Here is a 19,763-nt window from a genome sequence, read left to right on the forward strand (position 1 = left end):
TTGAACAATAGGAGCCACCGACCTTGGAGGAGAAGTGTGCAAGGTTGTAAGCCAATCCCAAACTAGTTGCCATTAACTTCTATTTGGATCCCCATAAATTATTATTATTATTATTATTATTATTATTATTATTATTATTATTATTATTATTATTATTATTATTATTGGTAATTAAGGATCTAGATCCCATAAACACAAGGTAGGAAAAATGGATCATATTGAACCAAGAGAGCTCACCAGTATCCACTATAATGCTTCATAGTGTACACTAGTGTCTCCCTCTCCTCCCACAATAAAAGGCAAATATGTCACTTCATAGGATAGAGGAAAGATAGACATAAGAATCATGCTAGTGGATACTACACAGCCTTCTTTCTCCCTGAAATTTATTATTACAATTTTTTTTTTTGGGTGAAATATTATTGCAATTTCACACACATTGATCTTGGAAAGTTAAATGTATTCTTTATCATCTACTATGGTTTCTCAATAGTCAAAATCACACATTAAAAATAAAAAAATTGTAATCATTAACCCCATGTAACTATATCACTAAATTCAAATTATTCCACATTTGGTGATTAATTTTTTTTTTTTTTCCTTCCTTTAATTTCCCTTGCAACCAAAAGTAGCCTAATGCCAATAACTAATGTAATGAATAAGTTTTAGCATTCATGGAAAAGGAAAACTTGTTTTACATCAAAAAAATATATATATATTCTTGATCTCACCATGTATGGAAGTAAACACTCACAAGGCTCGACCTTTCGAACTGAGATGCATTGAGAAGAACATGAAGAGTAAAGCCAAAGTGGCAGACTTGTACAAGATTGAGGACGGGATCCCATAAATTCCTTTCCGGAAAAGCCCTTTCAAAAATGGCAAGAAGCTCAACACTATCCATGTACTGCAAATAATCTCTCCAATCCCCAGACCGAAACGGCCATCATGGACCGTTTGAGAAGGCTGAACCCTCAAAATGGCCATTGTAAGTGCACTTAGGTGAACCAATAAGAGGGTTGTGGCCGGAACAAAGATCGGCGACTCGTCGAAAGTGAACCGACCGCTATTGGAGTCTGTGTCACCATTACCTTTGTTTGATGTGCTTTGATCTTTTCGTGTTAGCACAAAGACAGTCTCTGATATTCCTAACAGCTTAAGAATGACATCCAATAGCCCAAACAACCATGCAGTAGATGATTGTATCCTCAACATTTTCTGGTTATTCCACCATGCTTGGACCGGTAAGCCTAATCGGAAGTACTCTGATAGGGTGCTAAGGTTGTAAACCGCGAAAAGAGAACCAACAATGAAGAAGGCCAGTTCGGATTCCTGCAACAATTTACCAAGATTTAAGACACTATCTTAGCATATAATTTGCCAACTATCTAGCTTTTAGGAATTCCTCTCCCTAATTAATAATTGGAAGAAAGAACGCTACTCTCTTTGCGTGTGTCTATACCTAGACACAACAGGTGCAGAAAGATTATGGTATCCCTTGGGCTTTTGCCCTTAATTATTAGAGAGAAGATTTCGCACAACATTAGCATGTGAAGGAATCTGCACATTACACCAATGGTAGTGTAGAGAATGGTTTCATCCACATAAAGTCCACATGGATCAAAATAACAAGAGTTGTCATTCTAGACCCCACATCTCCTTATGTGAGAGGGCACATGCAACTTGAATCTGCACTCTAGTATCGTGCACTTCTAATTCCCTAATCATTGAAAGGGAAAAGGTTGGGTATACTATCGGTATACTATATGCTAGCGCTCTCTCTCTCTCTCTCTCCTTTTGAAATGACCCTCTTACCCTTCCTGTATGATATCTTATCTAGGGGACCATGTTGATGCTTTCTGCTAACTTATCAAATACTGACGGCATACATATTCTTCTCCCTTATTAGAAAGAAAGGAAAAAATATTACCGTAGGTAGGAAACTAGAGTTGGTGAAGATGGAGTAGGCTGGCAGTAGACTGTAGCACAAATCAGGAAGAGAACGCAGGGCCCAAATCAATATGTAGATATAGGCCAAGCATTGCCGGAACTGAAGCCTCTCAGTGAGGGTGGCGAGGATTGGACTGTTTTTGCTGCATAGAATCTCTAGAAGACCAGTGGCCCATCTCTTCATTTGGGTCAATGTCGTGGGCCCAGTGGCGGGTGCGCACCCAAGAAATCCATATGGGTTCGGGTCATAATAGATTGACTTCCAACCCTTTGCATGAATCCTTAGTCCAGTGAGGACGTCTTCTGTTGTGGACCCATAGACCCATCCCACTTGTTTACCCCATTGTGTGTTGGACTCGTGTCCACAAGTTGAGACTGAGAAAGCTGCCTTGATAGAGCTCGAAAGATCTTTCAGATGGTCAGGGTTTTCGTTCAAAAATAATACCCGACCCGCCGATTCCAAAAATTCAAGAGAATATCCAAATTTTGCTCGAAGTGCCTCATATGGTGATTTTCCTAGCAAAAGAAGAAAGGAAGCATTAAGATAAATCTCTTCACCAATGGTGATGTGACACTATTATTAGTTGATGGTCATGCTGAAGGTGAAACAGAGTTTTTTTTTTTGGCTAACAATCGGTATCCAAGCCTTGGGCCTGAGTAGTCCCATGGGTTTATATTGACTCCACAACCACATGAATCGGGCCATTCTAGGGTTGAATGAGAACCATTCAACTTTCACTGAAAGCATTAAAGAGCAATAAACACCCTCATATGAGTGCTCGGGGTCATTCCGGGGTTTTATGTATACCTCTTGTTTTTTCATTTTTTTAATACAATTTGCTGACTTTTAGCCAAAAAAAAAAAAGCATATGCGATTCAACAAAATAAGGAAACAAGAATTACCATTTCTTAAACTCATATATCTTGCTTTATTTTCTGCTTCTTCCGGTGATAGTCCATATAAAACTTCCCTTCTATGAAAGCATCCTGTTCCACCATAAAAGAACCCTTGGATTCCTCCTAATCCAAGGCCCGCATTCTGAGAAGAAAATGTAATGAATGTAAAGCCAATGCAAGAAAGAAATTAAGATATTAAAGCGAATAAAATGGTGGATGTATTCCATGTGTTTAACTCACATGATGTTGTACAACCATTTGATTTCCGAATGGGTCATCCAATGGAGCTCCATAGAACTTCTGTGGGTACTGAACAAATCCACTTTCACATTTTTTCTCAAAACCAAGTAGGAAACACATTGTCAGGAGAACAATCTTTGGGTTGTTCGCAAACATATCACAATCAACGTTGAGCATGAAAGGTGAGTTTGTCATCACCCCTGAGACTCTGGTCTGATCATTTCAAAGTCAATATTGTAAGTAATATAAAATAAACGATTGTTTAAATGAAATACCTATTGGTTTATTTAGAATTTAATATGTTTATTTGTCATTTGTCTTAACTAAAATTCATTAAGTCATGGGTAAAATATGATTTTCAAAAATAATTTGACAATGAGTTATCATTTTGTCATAATAAGAAGTTGTCATTATTGTCTTAAATATTTTTTTACCACATATGTGAAATGTTAGAATTTACCCTTTTGAAATAAAATTTTTTTATTAAAGTGAAAAAAGTAAACTCACAAATTATTTGATAAGAAAATCCCGTTAAATAATGGGATTATCTTTTTTTGGGTAAGCAAATAATGGGATTGTTAGAGTGCCACATTAGAGGCATATTTTAGAACTTGTAACTTTCTTTTAATTGCTCCATGTCTTACTCCTAAAAGTTTTTTAAGGTTAAAAAAAGATTTTCAAAATTATTTAAAAATGATTTATCATTATGTCATTTCCAAGAATAATCATTGTTTCAGAAATTTTTTTAATACACATATGAAATGCATGTTTACCTCAATGAAAAAAAAAATATATATATATATATATATATATGTTAAATTAAGAAAAAAATAAGTTACAAGTAATTTGACACGTGGATCAATAAAAAATACCTTAAATATTTATGTCCGGAAAAAGAAGGTAATTAAGCTTCACTTCTAGTACTTTGATTTTGCACTCTTTGGTATCATTTTTCTTTTTAGTTTTTGTTCATAAAAACGTTTTTGGTTGCATTTGTTATCATTTATGGAGCTTGCTTTTATTTTAAAAAAATTGATAAAACACAAAAACCAAAAAGAGATCTAGAGTCATTTATGTGTTTTGGCCAAAATTGATTTTTAGTTATTTTTGCGTTGGACTTTAATGAGCACGTGCTCAAAGTCCCAATATAGAGGGGTAAAGTAATCATTTGCTCTGTAATTAAAAATTCAAACCCCTTGCCCCCTCTTCTTCCATCCAAAGTGGAGAAAGAGTTATAAGAAAGATGGTTAAAGGGAATATCTCTTAACCCATTTCTTCAAAAAACTATTTTACATATAAGGATACCAAACTATTTCTCACAAAAAGCCATTTTTATCAAGTAGTTACCAAACCATTTTTATGTTTTAATAAAAATAGTTTTCATTAATGATTTTTATTAAATAAGTAAAAATCAAAAAGGAAAATGATACCAAAAGGCCTTTTGATATTTACTATGCTATGTTACCCGTTGATTACTTAATAAAAGAAAGGGATGAACGTAAAGGGGGAAAGAAGTACCGCTACAACTTTGATATCATTTTCGATTCTAGATACTGAAACCTTCTTAGTTCTTACCAAGACATTCATGGCCCCTGCTTTGTAATGATGCGGGTTCTTGGGCCGCTTCTCTCTGGAGACATATACCAAATGTGGCATCCCATCTGGAAGATTACCCTTGTTCTCCCATATGACCTGCAAAGAAATGTTATGAAGAACAAATGAACCCTCTTCTGATAAAGGGGTTAAGGAAGGAATGGGTTACCTTAATTATACTGGGATGGTTTCCACGTTCTATGTTTAAGAAAGCTTCAAATTCACCATTCAGATCACATGGAACGGATTTCTGAGTAGCCTCTTCGATTCTTTGGCTAAGCTCTTCATATTCATTCTGCTCAAAGATGGAGAGATAAATATATATTTGAAGACTACACCTTTACTGAGTATGTAAGATATATTAATGGAAAGAAAGGCCTGAAACGTTAACTACCTTAATCTTCTTCCATTCCAGTTGGAAATCTGATGAGAGATGGGAAGTTGATATGGGCTCAGTAGAAAAATACATGAAGGGGGCTCTAACTTGAACATCATGCTTCTTACAGAAAGGAACCCAAAGCTTAGCAAACTTAGATGCTTCCACAAGAGAATAAAAGGTAAGAGGAGAAGCACCATCATCAGAGACATAGCAAGCTAGCTTGTGAGCTGGGTAGTCTACAGCCAACAAGGAGAGCACAGTGTTGACAGTGATAATTGGTGGTTCAAGAACTGGATCTGCTGTTGTCACAAACATGTCCACTGGGGGAAGCTCATCACCAGACCTACAGAAATCTAGAAAACATGAAACATGTATCTATATATAGAAGAAAGAACAAGAAAGAAAGGTCTCTATACCATTGTAAGAGGCGTTCAGGGTAGGTGGTGTAGTCAACAGGAGTCCATCTAGCATTCATGGTGAGGATCCAGCAGAAGGTGAACCATGACTCGCAGAAGAATGCAAGCTTCCAAGTGAAGCCATGAACGTTGAATGATAGTAGACGATATAAAAGGAGGAGAACGAGGAGAAAGAAGATGATGACGTCTAGGACTCTCCGTAGAGTGTTTCTACAAGGGATTCTCTCTTGGAGGGGAATAGAGATTATGGGATTCGCCATGGAATTGGAGATTTTGAGAATTGGGACACAGGTTGACCAGAAGAGTGAGGATCTGTTCGATATGATAATCCAGTTGTAAAGCTACGTGTTCCTGCCACTGCTGCAGTAGCTTTTCAGTTTTCGAATTCTCTTGGTCGAGATTGTGGGACTAGTTTCCTTCATCCGGAATCTTCAATGACCCCAATCGAATATACAGTATATGATCTGTATTTCTGGGTTGGTCTCTGTTCCTGTATATATAATGATTTCAATGCTCATCAGTTGAAACCCTAGCAATTGTATAAAGAAGCGAATAGATAAGACCACAGAAAGAGAAGAACTACTGTAGAGAATACTTCGTAGACCAATATGAATCTAGGTATGGATCGATTGAATCTCTTGTTTAGATTTTCATGTTCAATGATTCAACATGATACAATCTTATGTATTATTTCCTAACAATTATTTGCTTTGAGATAAATTTCTCACCACGTTAAAATGCGTCATGCCCATGAAAACGGTACTAAAGGTTATCAATTAGTTTACTCTCTTTTTCCTTGTTGATGTGAGACTAAGGGCCCATTTGATAAGGTTTCAAGAAACGTGTTTCTATCGTTTCTGTATCCAGAAAAGACAGAAATGGAACAAAAATTTGATAAAACTATTTCGTTTCACTTGTTTTCAGAAATAGAAATTGAAATTTTCACCTATTTATGGTTCAAGAAACGACCCAGGCGAAACAAGTTCTTCTGTTTCTGAAAACGACTCGTGACCATTCTTTCGCTAGTTACTATCGACTTTCAGAAATATAACTTATCAAACACTTTTAATTCCGTTTCTATTTCTAGAAACGAAAATTTATGTTTCTACCGTTTCTTGCAGAAAACGTTATCAAACGGCCTGAAAAAACCTATGGAACCGTTTCTTGAGTGTGCATGATACTATTACTTGCGTGATCCCTTTACTAAGGTGAAGAGATACACTGATACATCATTGAATCCGCATGGGTTTCCCAGTTCAGTAGTAACTGAGTGAGTGGAAGGGAGGACTTGAAGAACGATGTGGATAATGGGATTGTGGTCTCTGGGGTTGAAAAATAGACAACACAACAGTTGCTTTTGGTCTTTACTGTGATATTTTCCTACAAGTAGCTGCTCCACTATTGGCCATGAACGGTGGAGATTGGACTCAAGCATCCTTCAATTTTGGCCCTTTCAGGTCCCTCTCAATTCTTAGAATCATTCCCTTCAGATTCTCTTCCCTTCTTTTTCAATGTGGCAGTTTTTCCATATCTTATCCTGATTTTATGATCTCAACAAGAGATATATATATATATATATATATATATCAACCATTTCCTTGAGAAATGAGAGCCGTGTCGTTCCATACTTCTAATAGGATGCCCTAATTGAAGAGTTGTAGAAAACTAGTGGGGGTGTCAAGCGGTAGATTTTGTCTAGTTTCGGTCAGGCTGATTTGGTTTTAAGTATGATTTGTATTGTACTGGTGTATTGATCAAGACAAATTGATATCATAAGTAGCCGATACTGATACGCATCATGAGTGTCAATTGAAAGGTGATTCTTTTCTGCATTTATGCCTGATACAGGTCAATTCATATCATATCGATATAGATATCAGTATCAACGATGATGTATATGACCACCACTACCTATAACTGTGTACATTCTATTGAAGTAGAGTTTCAATTTACTAGATGGTCCACTGAGGAAGGTCGCATGACCCAAAAAAATTGGTACACACTAAGTAAAAGGGAGACTAAGATTTGTTCCTAATTAAGGAATTGTTTTTTGGTAAAGTTCCTAATTAAGGAATGTACCATTAAAATAAGCCCACAATCTGGCTCATCTGAGGATACCTGGATAGTAATCCCGTAAATTCTTTTAACCATAATTTTAATGGGCATTCACCCTTAAATTCTAATAGAAAATAACCCCATGGGAGCAAGTTCGATCTCCACACAATCACATATTTAAGCTACTTGTTGAGCTTAAGTGGGTCACCTTTTGGATAGATCATGTGACAAATTTGGAACTCCACGTCATCAGTTGCATAGTGGACCATGTGTGGACCGTTAAAGCAAACTATTCAAAGTTGAGTTTTCAATCATCTTTTACGGCTAAAATTTTTCACATAGCAAAGAGTACCATAGAGCCATATATATATATATATATTTTGTTTACTTTCAATATAATTAACATTTTATTTATTGTCAAAATAAATAAATAAATAATGAGGGTGAGTTATAAAGAGGTGTAGCCTTGAGTTGTTGAGCCAAATAAAAGGTCTAAGGAAAAGATTTTTTTTTTTTTTTTTTTCGAAAGGAAGGCAGCCCAGTAAGGGGCCACAGAAGACCCACAATGGGGCCAAAGAGAGACCCACCAAGGGAAGGGACCAAGCCAACAGCTGACATAGGTGCCAAGAGTGGCCCACAAGGGACCACAGTTACTCAGACTAGAAGAGAAAAGGGACCAATGAAGTCTGGGGTTTTTTTTCCAAAAATCATTGGTGTTCTTCCAACCCGTCATATATTCCCTCTCTCCCAATTTTCTTCTCTTTCTAATAAAGTTGATATTTATTTAGGAAAAAAAAATCAAATTGATTGAAAGTAAGATAAAATATACTGCAAATATATACTGCAAAGATGAGCTTTTCAGTTCGCTCCCCCTACGTTGTCGGCCTTCTTATCAGTCTACCTCCTTTCTCTTTATAGAATATAACAATGCCCAAGCTCCAGCTTTGCTTACGTTCTTCACAGGCGCTCACGAGACATATACAAACAAGAAAAGATCTCTTCAAGCATCTCAAGGCTGGGAGAGCCCAAAGAGAACAGAGGTTTTTAACAAAGACAAAGTTCCATCAAAAAACAAAAGAAAAGCTCATAAAAAGGACAAAAACCAAAAAGACCAAACAAAAGGGACTGAAGCTAAAGCAGGTGAGTCTAATCCACCTGTTTCCTTTATTGTAATCCTTCTTATTCGATGACATTTTGACCATTGGAAAAAGTTACCAATTGGTCATTATTCTTTTGTAACTAAGATGTCATATATAACAACAACTGTTCAGTGCAGTTGGTGAATTGTGGTATGCAACAATCCCATGTTCATCAGGAGGTTTTGAGTTTGAGTCTTCTGACTGTTACTTACTTCCCTTCCTACCTAAAAAATAAAAAATATATATTATATATCCTTTCATCATGACCATCACATTGGTATTTGATGACCATTTTTGTTGATTAAACAAACATGCAGTTCTAAAGGGGTTAAGGAGTCCAAAAAGACCAAGACTGACTAGAGATGAGGGACAGATTCTATCATTCTATTGTTTTTTTTTTTTTTTGGGTAGAATTCTATCATTCTATTGTTAATTACACAAAATTAAGCATAGCTTTAGATTTAAACATTAGGTCTATAATCCAGATGATGTCCTCATCTCTACTTGTCAAGTTTTCTTTTTCTTTTTCCTTTTTATTTTTTTTTATTTTTAAGGTGAAGAGTTTGATATTTTTGGTTAAGATAAGTGCTGCCAAGTGATGCCAAACTTTGGTTGATATCACAGAAGCGAACACTGTGGGAACACTGCTGGGTGTGGCCAACTTTTTTCTTTTGGGATTCTAATGGAATAGTTAGGTACATGATACATGATTCCTGGCAATGGAGTCAGTCAATCTATTTCCCTCTCTTGGAATAAAAGCAAAATTAGATAATTCTAATAAGATTCAATATAAATAATTATAGTATCTTGAACAATAGGAACCACTGACCTTGGAGGAGAAGTGTGCAAGGTTGTGAGTTGATCCCAAACTAGTTGCAATTAAATTCTATTTGGATCCCCATTTTTTTATTTTTTTTATTTTAAGGGTAATTAAAGATCTAGATCCCTGTAAAAACAATTAAGTTAGGAAAAATGGATCATATTGAACCGAAGAGAACTCAACAGTAGCCACTACAATGCTTCATTGTGTGCATTAGTGTCTCCCTCTCCTCCCACAATAAATGGCAAATATGTCATTCACAGGATGGATGAAAGATACACACAAGGAAATGCTGGTAGACGTTGCACAACCTTCTTTCTGATTGAAATTTATTAATGCAATTTCGCACATATTGATCTTAGAACATTAAATGTGTTCTTTATCATCCATGATGGCCTTTCATTACCCCATGTGACTTTATTGCTAATTCCATATCATTTCATATTTGATTATTAAATTTTACTTTACTAAAGTCTTCACAAGGTTTGACCTTTCAAACCTAGACGCATTGAGAAGTACATAAAGAGTAAAGCCAAAGTGGTGGACTTGTACAAGATTACCAAGGGGATCCCATAAATTCCTCCCCGGAAAAGCCCTTTTAGAAATGGAAAGAAGCTCAGCACAATCCATGTACTGCAAATGATCTCTCCGATCCCCGGCCCGGCCTGGCCATCACGGACCGTTTGAAAAGGCTGAACCCTCAGACAAGCCATTGCAAGCGCAGTTAGATGAACCAATAGGAGGGATGTGGCTGGCACAAAGATAGGTGACTCATCAAAAGTGAACCGGCCGCTATCGGAGTTTGTGTCACCACTACCACCTTCGCTTGATGTGCTTTGATCTTTCCGTGTCACTATGAAGATAGTCTCTGATAAGCCTAACAACTTGAGAATGACATCCAATAGCCCAAACAACCACGCAGTAGATGATTGTATCCTAGCCATTTTCTGGTTGTTCCACCATGCTCGGACCGGTAAGCCACATCGAAGATAATCTAATAGGGTGCTAAGGTTGTAAACCATGAAAAGAGAACCAACAATGAAGAAGGCCGGTTCAGAGTCCTGCAATAATTAATTCCATTATGAATATGTAATGCTTAGACTAATAAAACTAGGGGTGAAATAGGGTCGAGTTTCTTGAAACCCTAATTCAACCCTACGTCTTCAAAATTCAACCTAGGCCCAACCTAATCCTGTGGGGTTCATGTTTAGGGCCAACCCAATCCTGTCAGGTTCATATCAACTCAACCCGGCCCTAATTGACCCTGTCAAGATCGGGTTGGCTTAGGCTGGGCTGGGCTGGGTTGGGTTGATCCTGGCCTCTGCAATGGTTGAATTAACCTTGATTGATCTGTTTTTTCCATTCATATCTTAAAAAAAAAAAAAAAAAAAAAAAAAGAAAAACAAAACCCTAATGCCAGATTTGGGTTTTTCAATTCTAAGCTATCCTCAGGGTTAGAAAACTTGGCCCAATCGTCTCAGGATCATAGCAAGTCAGGGTGGATTCGAGTTGTCAAGGCCAAACTTTCACTCATAAGTAAAACTATGATGTAAACATTAAAATTCATAAGCCTCGAGTTCAATTCCTCTATAATACTCCAACATACAAAACATTTAAGGGTGGAGGGGAGTAATGATGACTTTAGATTCGTGGATGAATGCTTTGTGATGGTGGGTGAAATAAAACATTCCCCTACAAAGATTGTTGGATGAAACCATGACTCATGACTTAAGTGGTTAATAGATGATATTGTAATCATGTGCTGTAATCATGGCACATAAAATCCATGACTACAACTTAGTAGAGGGTTCTATGAGTAAGCGGCATATAGAGCAATGAAACAATTTCATATGTAGGGGCCAAAAGGTCATTTCATGCAAGGAGGGGAGATAGAGGAAATAATAGTGTACCCTTCATGGTAGAGTGAAATAACTCATTCTTCCAAAACTTATGTAAGAGAAGACTGGGTCTGGTCAGCAACACATATCATCACATGATTAATATTACCAGTAAATTTAGGACAATTCAAGGGGGAGGAAAAGGAACCAAATTTAGCTGCTCCATTTCTTTGGCTACCACGGTCCGTAGGGGCTAATTACAAGACCTGCCCTTAGATATATACCTTTTCCCTTCATTAAGTTGGGATTCAGATCCTCGTCAACTGTTGGCTATTCAACGTGACATTCGATGGCCGGAAGGATCTGGACACATATCCCAACATTACAACATTGGCAATGAAGAGAATGGTATAATCGAAATATGGTATAGAGTTTTCGACATTGCGGACTATCCCACATCTCATTATGTGAGAGGGTGCACACATTGAAATTTTCACTCTAACATCGTGTGATTCCTTTTCCCTAATATGGGAAATTGTCGGATGTTCAGCCTCTCTCTCCTTCGAAAATGATCCTACACTTCTTCCATCCCAACCCACCCATTGGTTGAATAACTAACTTTAGGAAAACAAGAGCATGCCAAACTCTCTCCCTTATTATAAAGAAGAAAAAAAATATTACCGTAGGTAGGAAACTGGTGTTGGTGAAGATGGAGTAGGCTGGCAGTAGACTGTAGCAAAGTTCAGGAAGAGAACAAAGAGCCCAAATCAACACGTAGAGATAGCCCAAGCATTGCCGGAACTGAATCTTTCCAATGAGGGTCCCGACGATGGGACTGTTGTTGCTCCATAGAATCTCTAGGAGACCAGTGGCCCATCTCTTCATTTGGGTCAATGTTGTGGGCCCAGTCGGGGGTGCACACCCGAGAAATGCAGATGGGTCTGGGTCAAAAAATATGGACTTCCAACCCTTTGTATGAATCTTGAGTCCAGTGAGGATGTCTTCGGTTGTGGAGCCGTAGATCCACCCCACATGTTTACCCCACTGTGTGTCGGACTCGTAGTCACAAGCTGCGACTGAGATAGCTGCCTTGACAGAGCTCGAAAGATCTTTCGAATGGTCCGGATGTTCGTTCATCACAAACAATACCCGACCCGCTGATTCCAAAAATTCAAGTGAATATCCAAATTTCGCTCGAAGTGCTTCGTAGGGCCATTTTCCTGCCAAAAAGTGAAAAAGATCGATTAAGTTAAATCTCTTCACCTTTGAATGGTGATTTGATGTGATTATTGGATTTCTTCATAATTAATCTTCCGCCACCACCTATTGTTCACGGATTAAAATATCTTTCTACAGTCCTAAAAGAAAATATGAGATGGATGAAGAGATTCTCTTCTCACTAGGGGTAGAGAGAAACTAGATCCAAGAAGAAAAATGCCAAAAGTTGAAAAATAAAAAAACATTGGAAAAAGTTTCCCTATACCCATAGTAGGGGTTCATCCACCATCTTAGGGTTCACAAGTCTCTATAGGAATTTATTATCTTCCTAAAATACCCTCTTGATACTCCCCACTCCAAACCTCAAGCCCATTCACCGTGAGTGTAAAGAAACTCGATCCAAAAATAATTTCTATTTTCATGCAATGTTAGCATAATAGTATGACTAACATCTGAGACAACTAATTTTGAAAGGGGGTTAACAACATGTTGACATAGTATGATTGAACATATGCGATTCTCAAGCAATAGTCATGTGTGTTCAGAAGCAAGCCATCCCCTAGTGCTTTGAGCAAAGTTGGAGGCATTTCCAGGACTACCTAGATAAAATCTCTTGAGCATTGTTCACTGCTATCCTGAAATCAATACTGTGGCGGATAGATTAGCCAAACATGCAGCAGCTACACGAAGTTCGACTACCTAGATTTCATCTCCAACTTTTTTTCTGTCTGATTTAGAATAAGATTTTCAGCATAGACCTCGTTATAGGTTTTTGTAATTTCTAAGTTTTGAAATTCTGTTTTGCAGATGGTCATGCAAAAGGTGAAGTAGGGTTCTAAGGATTTTTTTTTCCCCACCATTTTGTTCTGGAGTTCTGTTTTGTTGATGGTCTAAGGTGAAATAGGGTTTTAAAGTGGTTATATAACTCTCATTCTTTCATTTTTTTAATACAATTTGCTGACTTTAAGCGAAAAAACACATGTGCGATTCAACAAAATAAGGAAAGAACTACCATTACTTAAACTCATATATCTTGCTTTAGTTTCTGCTTCATCTGGTGATAGCCCATATATAACTTCCCTTCTGTGAAAGCATCCAGTTCCACCATAAAAAGGGCCTTGCATTCCTGCTAATCCACGGCCCACAGTCTGAGAAGAAAACGTAATGAATTTAAAGCCAATGTGCGAAAGAAATTAAGAGACTAAAGTGAAAAAAAACAAAGGTTCCCCGCCATCCAGGATGGTGACCTGGGGATGCAATGTTTCCCTGGAAACTGAAAGCTCTTTTGGCATCACATTATTATTATTATTATTTTCTTTCTCATTATATATATTTAATCAAATAAATAAATAAAATAAATTGGAAATAATGGATAAAATGAAAAAAGTATTCTGTGTTTAAATTTTTTTTTTGGTAGAATGTGTTTTAACTCACATGGTTCAACACGACCAATTGATTTCCAAACGGGTCATCTTTTGGGGCTCCATAGTACTTTTGTGGGCACTGAACAAATCCGCTTTCACATTCTTTTTCGAAACCAAGCAGAAAACACATTGCCATGAGACTAATCTTTGGATTGTTTGTGAACATATCACAGTCAACGTTGAGCATAAAAGGGGAGTTTGTCATCACCCCTGAGACTCTAGTCTGCACATTTCAAAGTCAATAGTGTAAGTAATATGAAATAAGGGATTACGTAAATAAAATCTCTATAGCTGTATTTAGAATTGGATATGTTCTTTTGATTGACGTTTTGTTTTAACAAAAGGTTTTTTCAATCAAGGGTAAAATAGGGTTTCACAAATAATTGAAAAGTCAGTTATTATTATATCATTATAAAAAACTGTCATTGTAAGCACTTATGTAAAATGTTAAAACTTACCTTAATTAAAAAACGTGCTATACTAAAAGGACAAAAAAGTAAAGCTACAAATTACTTGACACCTTAAGAGGTGCCAATACGAAAAGCCCATTATTGGGATTGTCTTTTTTCTTTTCCCTTTTTTGGTAAGAAAATAATGGGATTGTCTAAATGCTATATTACAAGCTTATTTAAAACATATAACTTTCTTTTGATACCTCCATATCTTCTTCCCAAATTTTTTTTTTTTAATTCAAGGTCAAAAGATGGTTTTCAAAATTATTTACAAGTGATTTATCATTATAACATTTTCAAGAATAGTCATTATTTCATACATTGTTTTTAAAATACACATGTGAAATGATATGTTTTACCCTTAATAAAAAGAAAAAATATGTTAAACTAAGAAGGGAAGAAAGGTTACAAATTTGACACGCGGGGTATCAACAAGAAAATCCCTTAAATAACTATAGGGGGAAAAAGCCTGAAAGGCAATATAACCTTGTGACCCATGTGACTAGTTAGAAAGAGGGTGAAATCACCACCCCACCCCTCATGAAAGATAAAGGTCAAAACCCTATTGATATTACTATGACGCTCTCATCAATCACACACTGGTACAGGGCCAAGCTGCCTTGCAGAACCCTCTCCTAAAATCATATCAGGAAAGGGAAGGTAGCTTCAGTTTTAGTACCATGATTTTGATGCCTGCCATGCTACCAATTGATGACTAAATAAAAAGGGAATTGAAAGAAAAGTGGGAAGAACTAATACTAATTGGATCTCATTTTCGATACCAGATACTGAAGCATTCTTGGTTCTTACCAAGACATTCATGGCCCCTGCTTTGTAATGATGTGGGGTTTTGGGCCTCTTCTCTCTGGACACATATACCAGGTGTGGCAACCCATCTGGAAGATTTCCCTTGTTCTCCCATATTACCTGCAAATTAATTATGATAAAAAAACAAATGAATCCTATGCTTGCAATTAATGGTTTCAAAAGATATAATTGGCTAAGAAAGGAATGGGTTACCTTAACTATACTCGGATGGTCTCTACGTTCTATATTTGAGAAAGCTTCAAAATCACCAGTCAGATCACATGGAACAGATTTCTGAGCAGCCTCTTCGATTCTTTGGGTAAGTTGTTCATATTTATCCTGCTCAAAAATGGAGATGAATCTATATATAAGAGTTACCCTCTTCAAATGGGATCCCATCCTCCAAAGGTTATTCAGATGGGTTTAAAGCCTCCCTCCATGCGGGAAGGATACCCACATAAGATCCAGCCCTCCATAGAGAGTAGACCATGAGTCAAACCCTAAGGAGGGTTGGATATCATGTGAGAAGGTACCACATGGCGAGAGGATCCAGACTCTAGCTGGACTATGAATTAAATGTCTCATGAACAGTATGATCTCATGTGAAAAGGTAGCAACCACATGTGAAGAGGATTTAGACTCAAAAGGAAGACCTGAAACTACCTTAATCTTCTTCCATTCCTGTTGGAAGTGATCGGATGAGATATGGGAAGTTGACATGGGCTCAGTAGAAAAATACATAAAGGGGGCTCTAACTTGAACATCATACTTCTTACAGAAAGGAACCCAAAGCTTAGCAAACTTAGATGCTTCCACAAGAGAATAAAAGGTAAGAGGAGATGCGCCATCATCAGAGACATAACAAGCTAGCTTGTGAGCTGGGTAGTCCACTGCCAACAAGGAGAGAACAGTGTTGACAGTGATAATTGAGGGTTCAAGAACTGGATCTGCTGTAGTCACAAACATGTCCACTGGGGGAAGCTCATCACCAAACCTACAGAAATCTAGAAAACATGAAACATGTATCTATAGAAGAAGCAAAGTATAGCTTAGCAGAAAAGAAGAAAAAAAGATGTGTATACCATTGTAAGAGGCGTTCAGGGTAGGTGGTGTAATCAACAGGAGTCCATTTAGCATTCATAGTGAGGATCCAGCAGAAGGTGAACCATGACTCGCAGAAGAATGCAAGCTTCCAAGTGAAGCCATGAAAGTTGAATGATAGTAGACGATATAAGAGGAGGAGGAGGAGGAGAAAGAAGATGATGAGGTCTAGGACTCTCTCTAGGGTGTTTTTACCAGGGTTTCTCTCTTGGAGGGGAATAGAGATTCTGGGATTCGCCATGGAATTGGAGATTTTGAGATTTGAAACGCAGGGTCACTTGAAGAGTAAAGATATGCTCAATATATTAATCCAGCTGTAAAGCTACGTGTTCCTGCGACTGTTGCAGTAGTTTTTCACTTCTCGAATTCTCTGATAGAAGATTGAGACGGTAAATCTATGTGTGTTTTTATTATGTATAGAACAACCTATTTATACAAGAGTCTTACAAAAGAAAGTTAATATTATAATTGAGGTTTGGAGATATACATTAACATTTTCTTGATCGAAAATGTGGACTAGTTCCTTCATCCGGAATCTTCAATGATCCCAATCGAATATACAATAACAAGACAGTGATAGTGATAGTGATAGTGATAGTGATAGTGATAGTGGAAGCTAGGTTTTTATTTGTAACCCTCACTCACATGATATTACCCGTTTTGACGCAAATTCTTCATGGCTTCAAAATGTGTCGTGACCAAGGAAATGGTGCTAGAGATTATCAATTAGTTCAGTACGTCTCTCATCCCTGGTTGATGTGAGACTAGAGAACCTATCTCCACTGATGACTTTTTGATTAATTGTCTAACTTTTGAGGCTCAATAGATATGGATTGTTTCTTGAGTGTGCATGATACTATTAATTGCATGACATCTTTATATTTTCTCGGCTGGTCCGTTTACTAAGATGGAGAGATATACTGACACATCATTGAGTCTACATGAGTTTCCCAATTGAATAACGAAATTTAGCTATTGTCCGGTTACACAGTGCCAATGAAATAGAATGTAAAAGGGTATTTTAAAAAATACTATAATTTAAGAGGATATTTTGAAAAATTCTATAACCTAGGAGAGTATTAGTAAACCTTAGGAGGGGAATGAATTATTCAATTTCTTTACCGACAACAAAGGGTAGCAGTCAAATTTTTAAATGACTGCGCATACACCACCACTGATCACACAATTGGCCATGAACGATGGAGATTGGACTCAAGCACCCTTCAATTTTGGCCCTTCCAAGTGCCTCTCAATTCTTAGAATCGATCCCATCAGATTCTCTTCCCTTCTTTTTCCATGTGGCAGTTTTTCCATCTCTCATCCTTGGACTTGGCCAAGTCTACTTGCCGAGTTTGTAAGTCTCTTATCCTTATCGTTGGCCATCTTTGCTTTGGTCTTTTCGAATTGTCTTTAGCTAAGAACAAAATTTACAATTTTCTTTCCTATTTCTTTCTCCACTTCCTCTCTTGGAAGAGTTTATGATCTCAGAAAGAGATATGTATCATCCATTTCCTTTAGAAATGAGAACCGTGTCGTTCCAAACTTCTAATAGGATGTCATGGTTGAAGAGTTCCAGAAATTGTATTATATTGGTGTATTGATCAATACCATGCCGGTACTTGATACTGACACGAGTCTTGAGTATCAGCTAAAAGGTGATTCTTTTGCATTTATGACATTCATATCGTATCAATATTGGTATCAATAATGATCGACATGACCACCGCTACTCATAGCTGTATATATTCCATTGAAGTCGGATTTCAATTTACTAAACGGTCCATTGAGGAAGGTCGCATGACCCAAAAAATATCTACACACCAGGTAAAATAGAGTCTAAAATTTGTTCCTAATTAAAGAATGTATCATTTAAACAAACCCACAATTTGTCTCTTATAAAGATGCCTAGACATTAATCCTACAAATTCTCTTATCCACAATTTAGATGGTTTCACCCCTAAATTTAAAGAGGGAAATTATCCCATGGAAGCAAATTCTCCTCCTCACAATCACACATTTGGGTTAATTGTTGAGCTTAAGTGGGTCACCTTTTGGATTGGTCATGTGACAAATTTGAAACCCTTCATCGGCCGTATAGTGGATCATGCATTCATGCATATAGTCATGTGTTGAATTATCCTCATTGTATTTTGGACTGAGTTTTCAACCCTCTTTCACAGCTTAAAGTTTCACATGGCAAAGAGTACCATAGAGCCATCCATCCTACCCATAAAAAAATTAAAAAATTTTACATTTGGGTTTGTTCGAGAAGTCTTTGGTGTTCTTTCAACCCCTCGTATCTCCTTCTCCCCCAGTTTTCTTCTCTTTGTAATAAAGCTGATATTTATTAAAAAAAATGAATTAATTAAAGAAATGGATATATTTTTACAAGTAAGAAAAGACCTCTTAAAGCATCTGAAAGCCAGACAAGCCCAAAGAGAGCAAAGGTCTTTAACAAGGACAAAATCCTATCAAAAAAGAAGAAAAGTTCATAAAACGAACAAAAACCAGAAAAGACCATATATAACACCAAACCAACCACCAGACACCAACCGAAAGGGACTGAAGCTAGAGAAGGTGGGTCCAATCCACCTGTTTCCTTTGTTGTTATCCTTCTTGTTCGATGACATTTTAACCATATGAAAAAAAAAAAAGTTACCAATTGATCATTTTCTTTTGTAACTAAGATGCTATATAAGTATATATCCTTCCATCATGACCATCACATTGGTATTTAATGATAATATTTGTTGATTAAATAAACTTGCAGTTGTGATTTGTGACTGTTGTCATAATAGTTCAATCCAGAATGATTCCTTGATTTGTAATGCAAGATTGGATTTTGATGGAACCTTATTAAAAATCAATCACCTGAAAAATCACATATTGCCTCCGAAATGTCAATTTGATTGCAAACTACCTTGTTAAGGATGCAATTAAATCAGGTTTGTCTAGTACAGAATTCTCTTTTCCAAATTTTATCATGGAGGAGATGCCAGACAATATTAATACAAAATCACAGTTTAGATTTTTTTGACTACATTTTTAGAACCTTGTTGATGGCAATGTTGAAGGTGGAAATACTATTTCGCTTTATTTGTTTGTTTTGTCTATTCATTTTTAGTAAAAACCTCATAATCTTCATCGAGAAAAAAAAATTCTATAATCTAGACTCCGTATCTCTACTTGTCAATTTTTTTTTTTTTTTCATATTTGTAGTATCTGATAACTTATATAATTGTGGAGTAGTTCTAATAGAAATAGACTAATAGAGCCTTGTGATCAGAATATCAGATCTAGAGAACGTACAAAGCATCTATCCAATCTTTTAAAGGGTTCTATCATGAAGGTTTCATTTGATAAAAAGTGGAAGAGACATCAATTAAATAGCAAATAACATATGAGAGTCAATCCATCACCACTTCACGTCAACA

General features: G+C 36.7%; 2 protein-coding genes across 3 annotated transcripts; both read right to left on the reverse strand.

Annotated features, from left to right (window-relative positions):
• Positions 1-652: 652 nt before the first annotated feature.
• Positions 653-6,118, reverse strand: LOC122093422 (cellulose synthase-like protein H1). Its single transcript, XM_042663767.1, has 8 exons — positions 5,476-6,118; positions 5,075-5,402; positions 4,850-4,975; positions 4,663-4,779; positions 3,088-3,300; positions 2,854-2,989; positions 1,931-2,466; positions 653-1,332 (listed from the first exon to the last, which is right to left on the reverse strand). The coding sequence occupies exons 1-8, from the start codon at positions 5,733-5,735 to the stop codon at positions 751-753; spliced, it is 2,298 nt and encodes a 765-aa protein (XP_042519701.1). The 5' UTR covers positions 5,736-6,118; the 3' UTR covers positions 653-750.
• Positions 6,119-9,933: 3,815 nt separating this feature from the next.
• On the reverse strand, positions 9,934-16,618 carry LOC122093613 (cellulose synthase-like protein H1). Of its 2 annotated transcripts, none has more exons than XM_042663976.1 (8): positions 16,311-16,618; positions 15,892-16,222; positions 15,442-15,567; positions 15,232-15,348; positions 13,980-14,192; positions 13,564-13,693; positions 12,009-12,547; positions 9,934-10,550 (listed from the first exon to the last, which is right to left on the reverse strand). In XM_042663976.1, the coding sequence occupies exons 1-8, from the start codon at positions 16,568-16,570 to the stop codon at positions 9,966-9,968; spliced, it is 2,301 nt and encodes a 766-aa protein (XP_042519910.1). In that variant the 5' UTR covers positions 16,571-16,618; the 3' UTR covers positions 9,934-9,965. The 2 variants fall into 2 exon arrangements, with proteins under 2 accessions (XP_042519910.1, XP_042519909.1); XM_042663975.1 differs by having other exon boundaries at positions 13,558-13,693.
• Between the last annotated feature and the right edge of the window lie 3,145 nt (positions 16,619-19,763).

The sequence above is a fragment of the Macadamia integrifolia genome, chromosome 11 (assembly GCF_013358625.1).
Source record: "Macadamia integrifolia cultivar HAES 741 chromosome 11, SCU_Mint_v3, whole genome shotgun sequence".
NCBI lineage: Eukaryota > Viridiplantae > Streptophyta > Magnoliopsida > Proteales > Proteaceae > Macadamia > Macadamia integrifolia.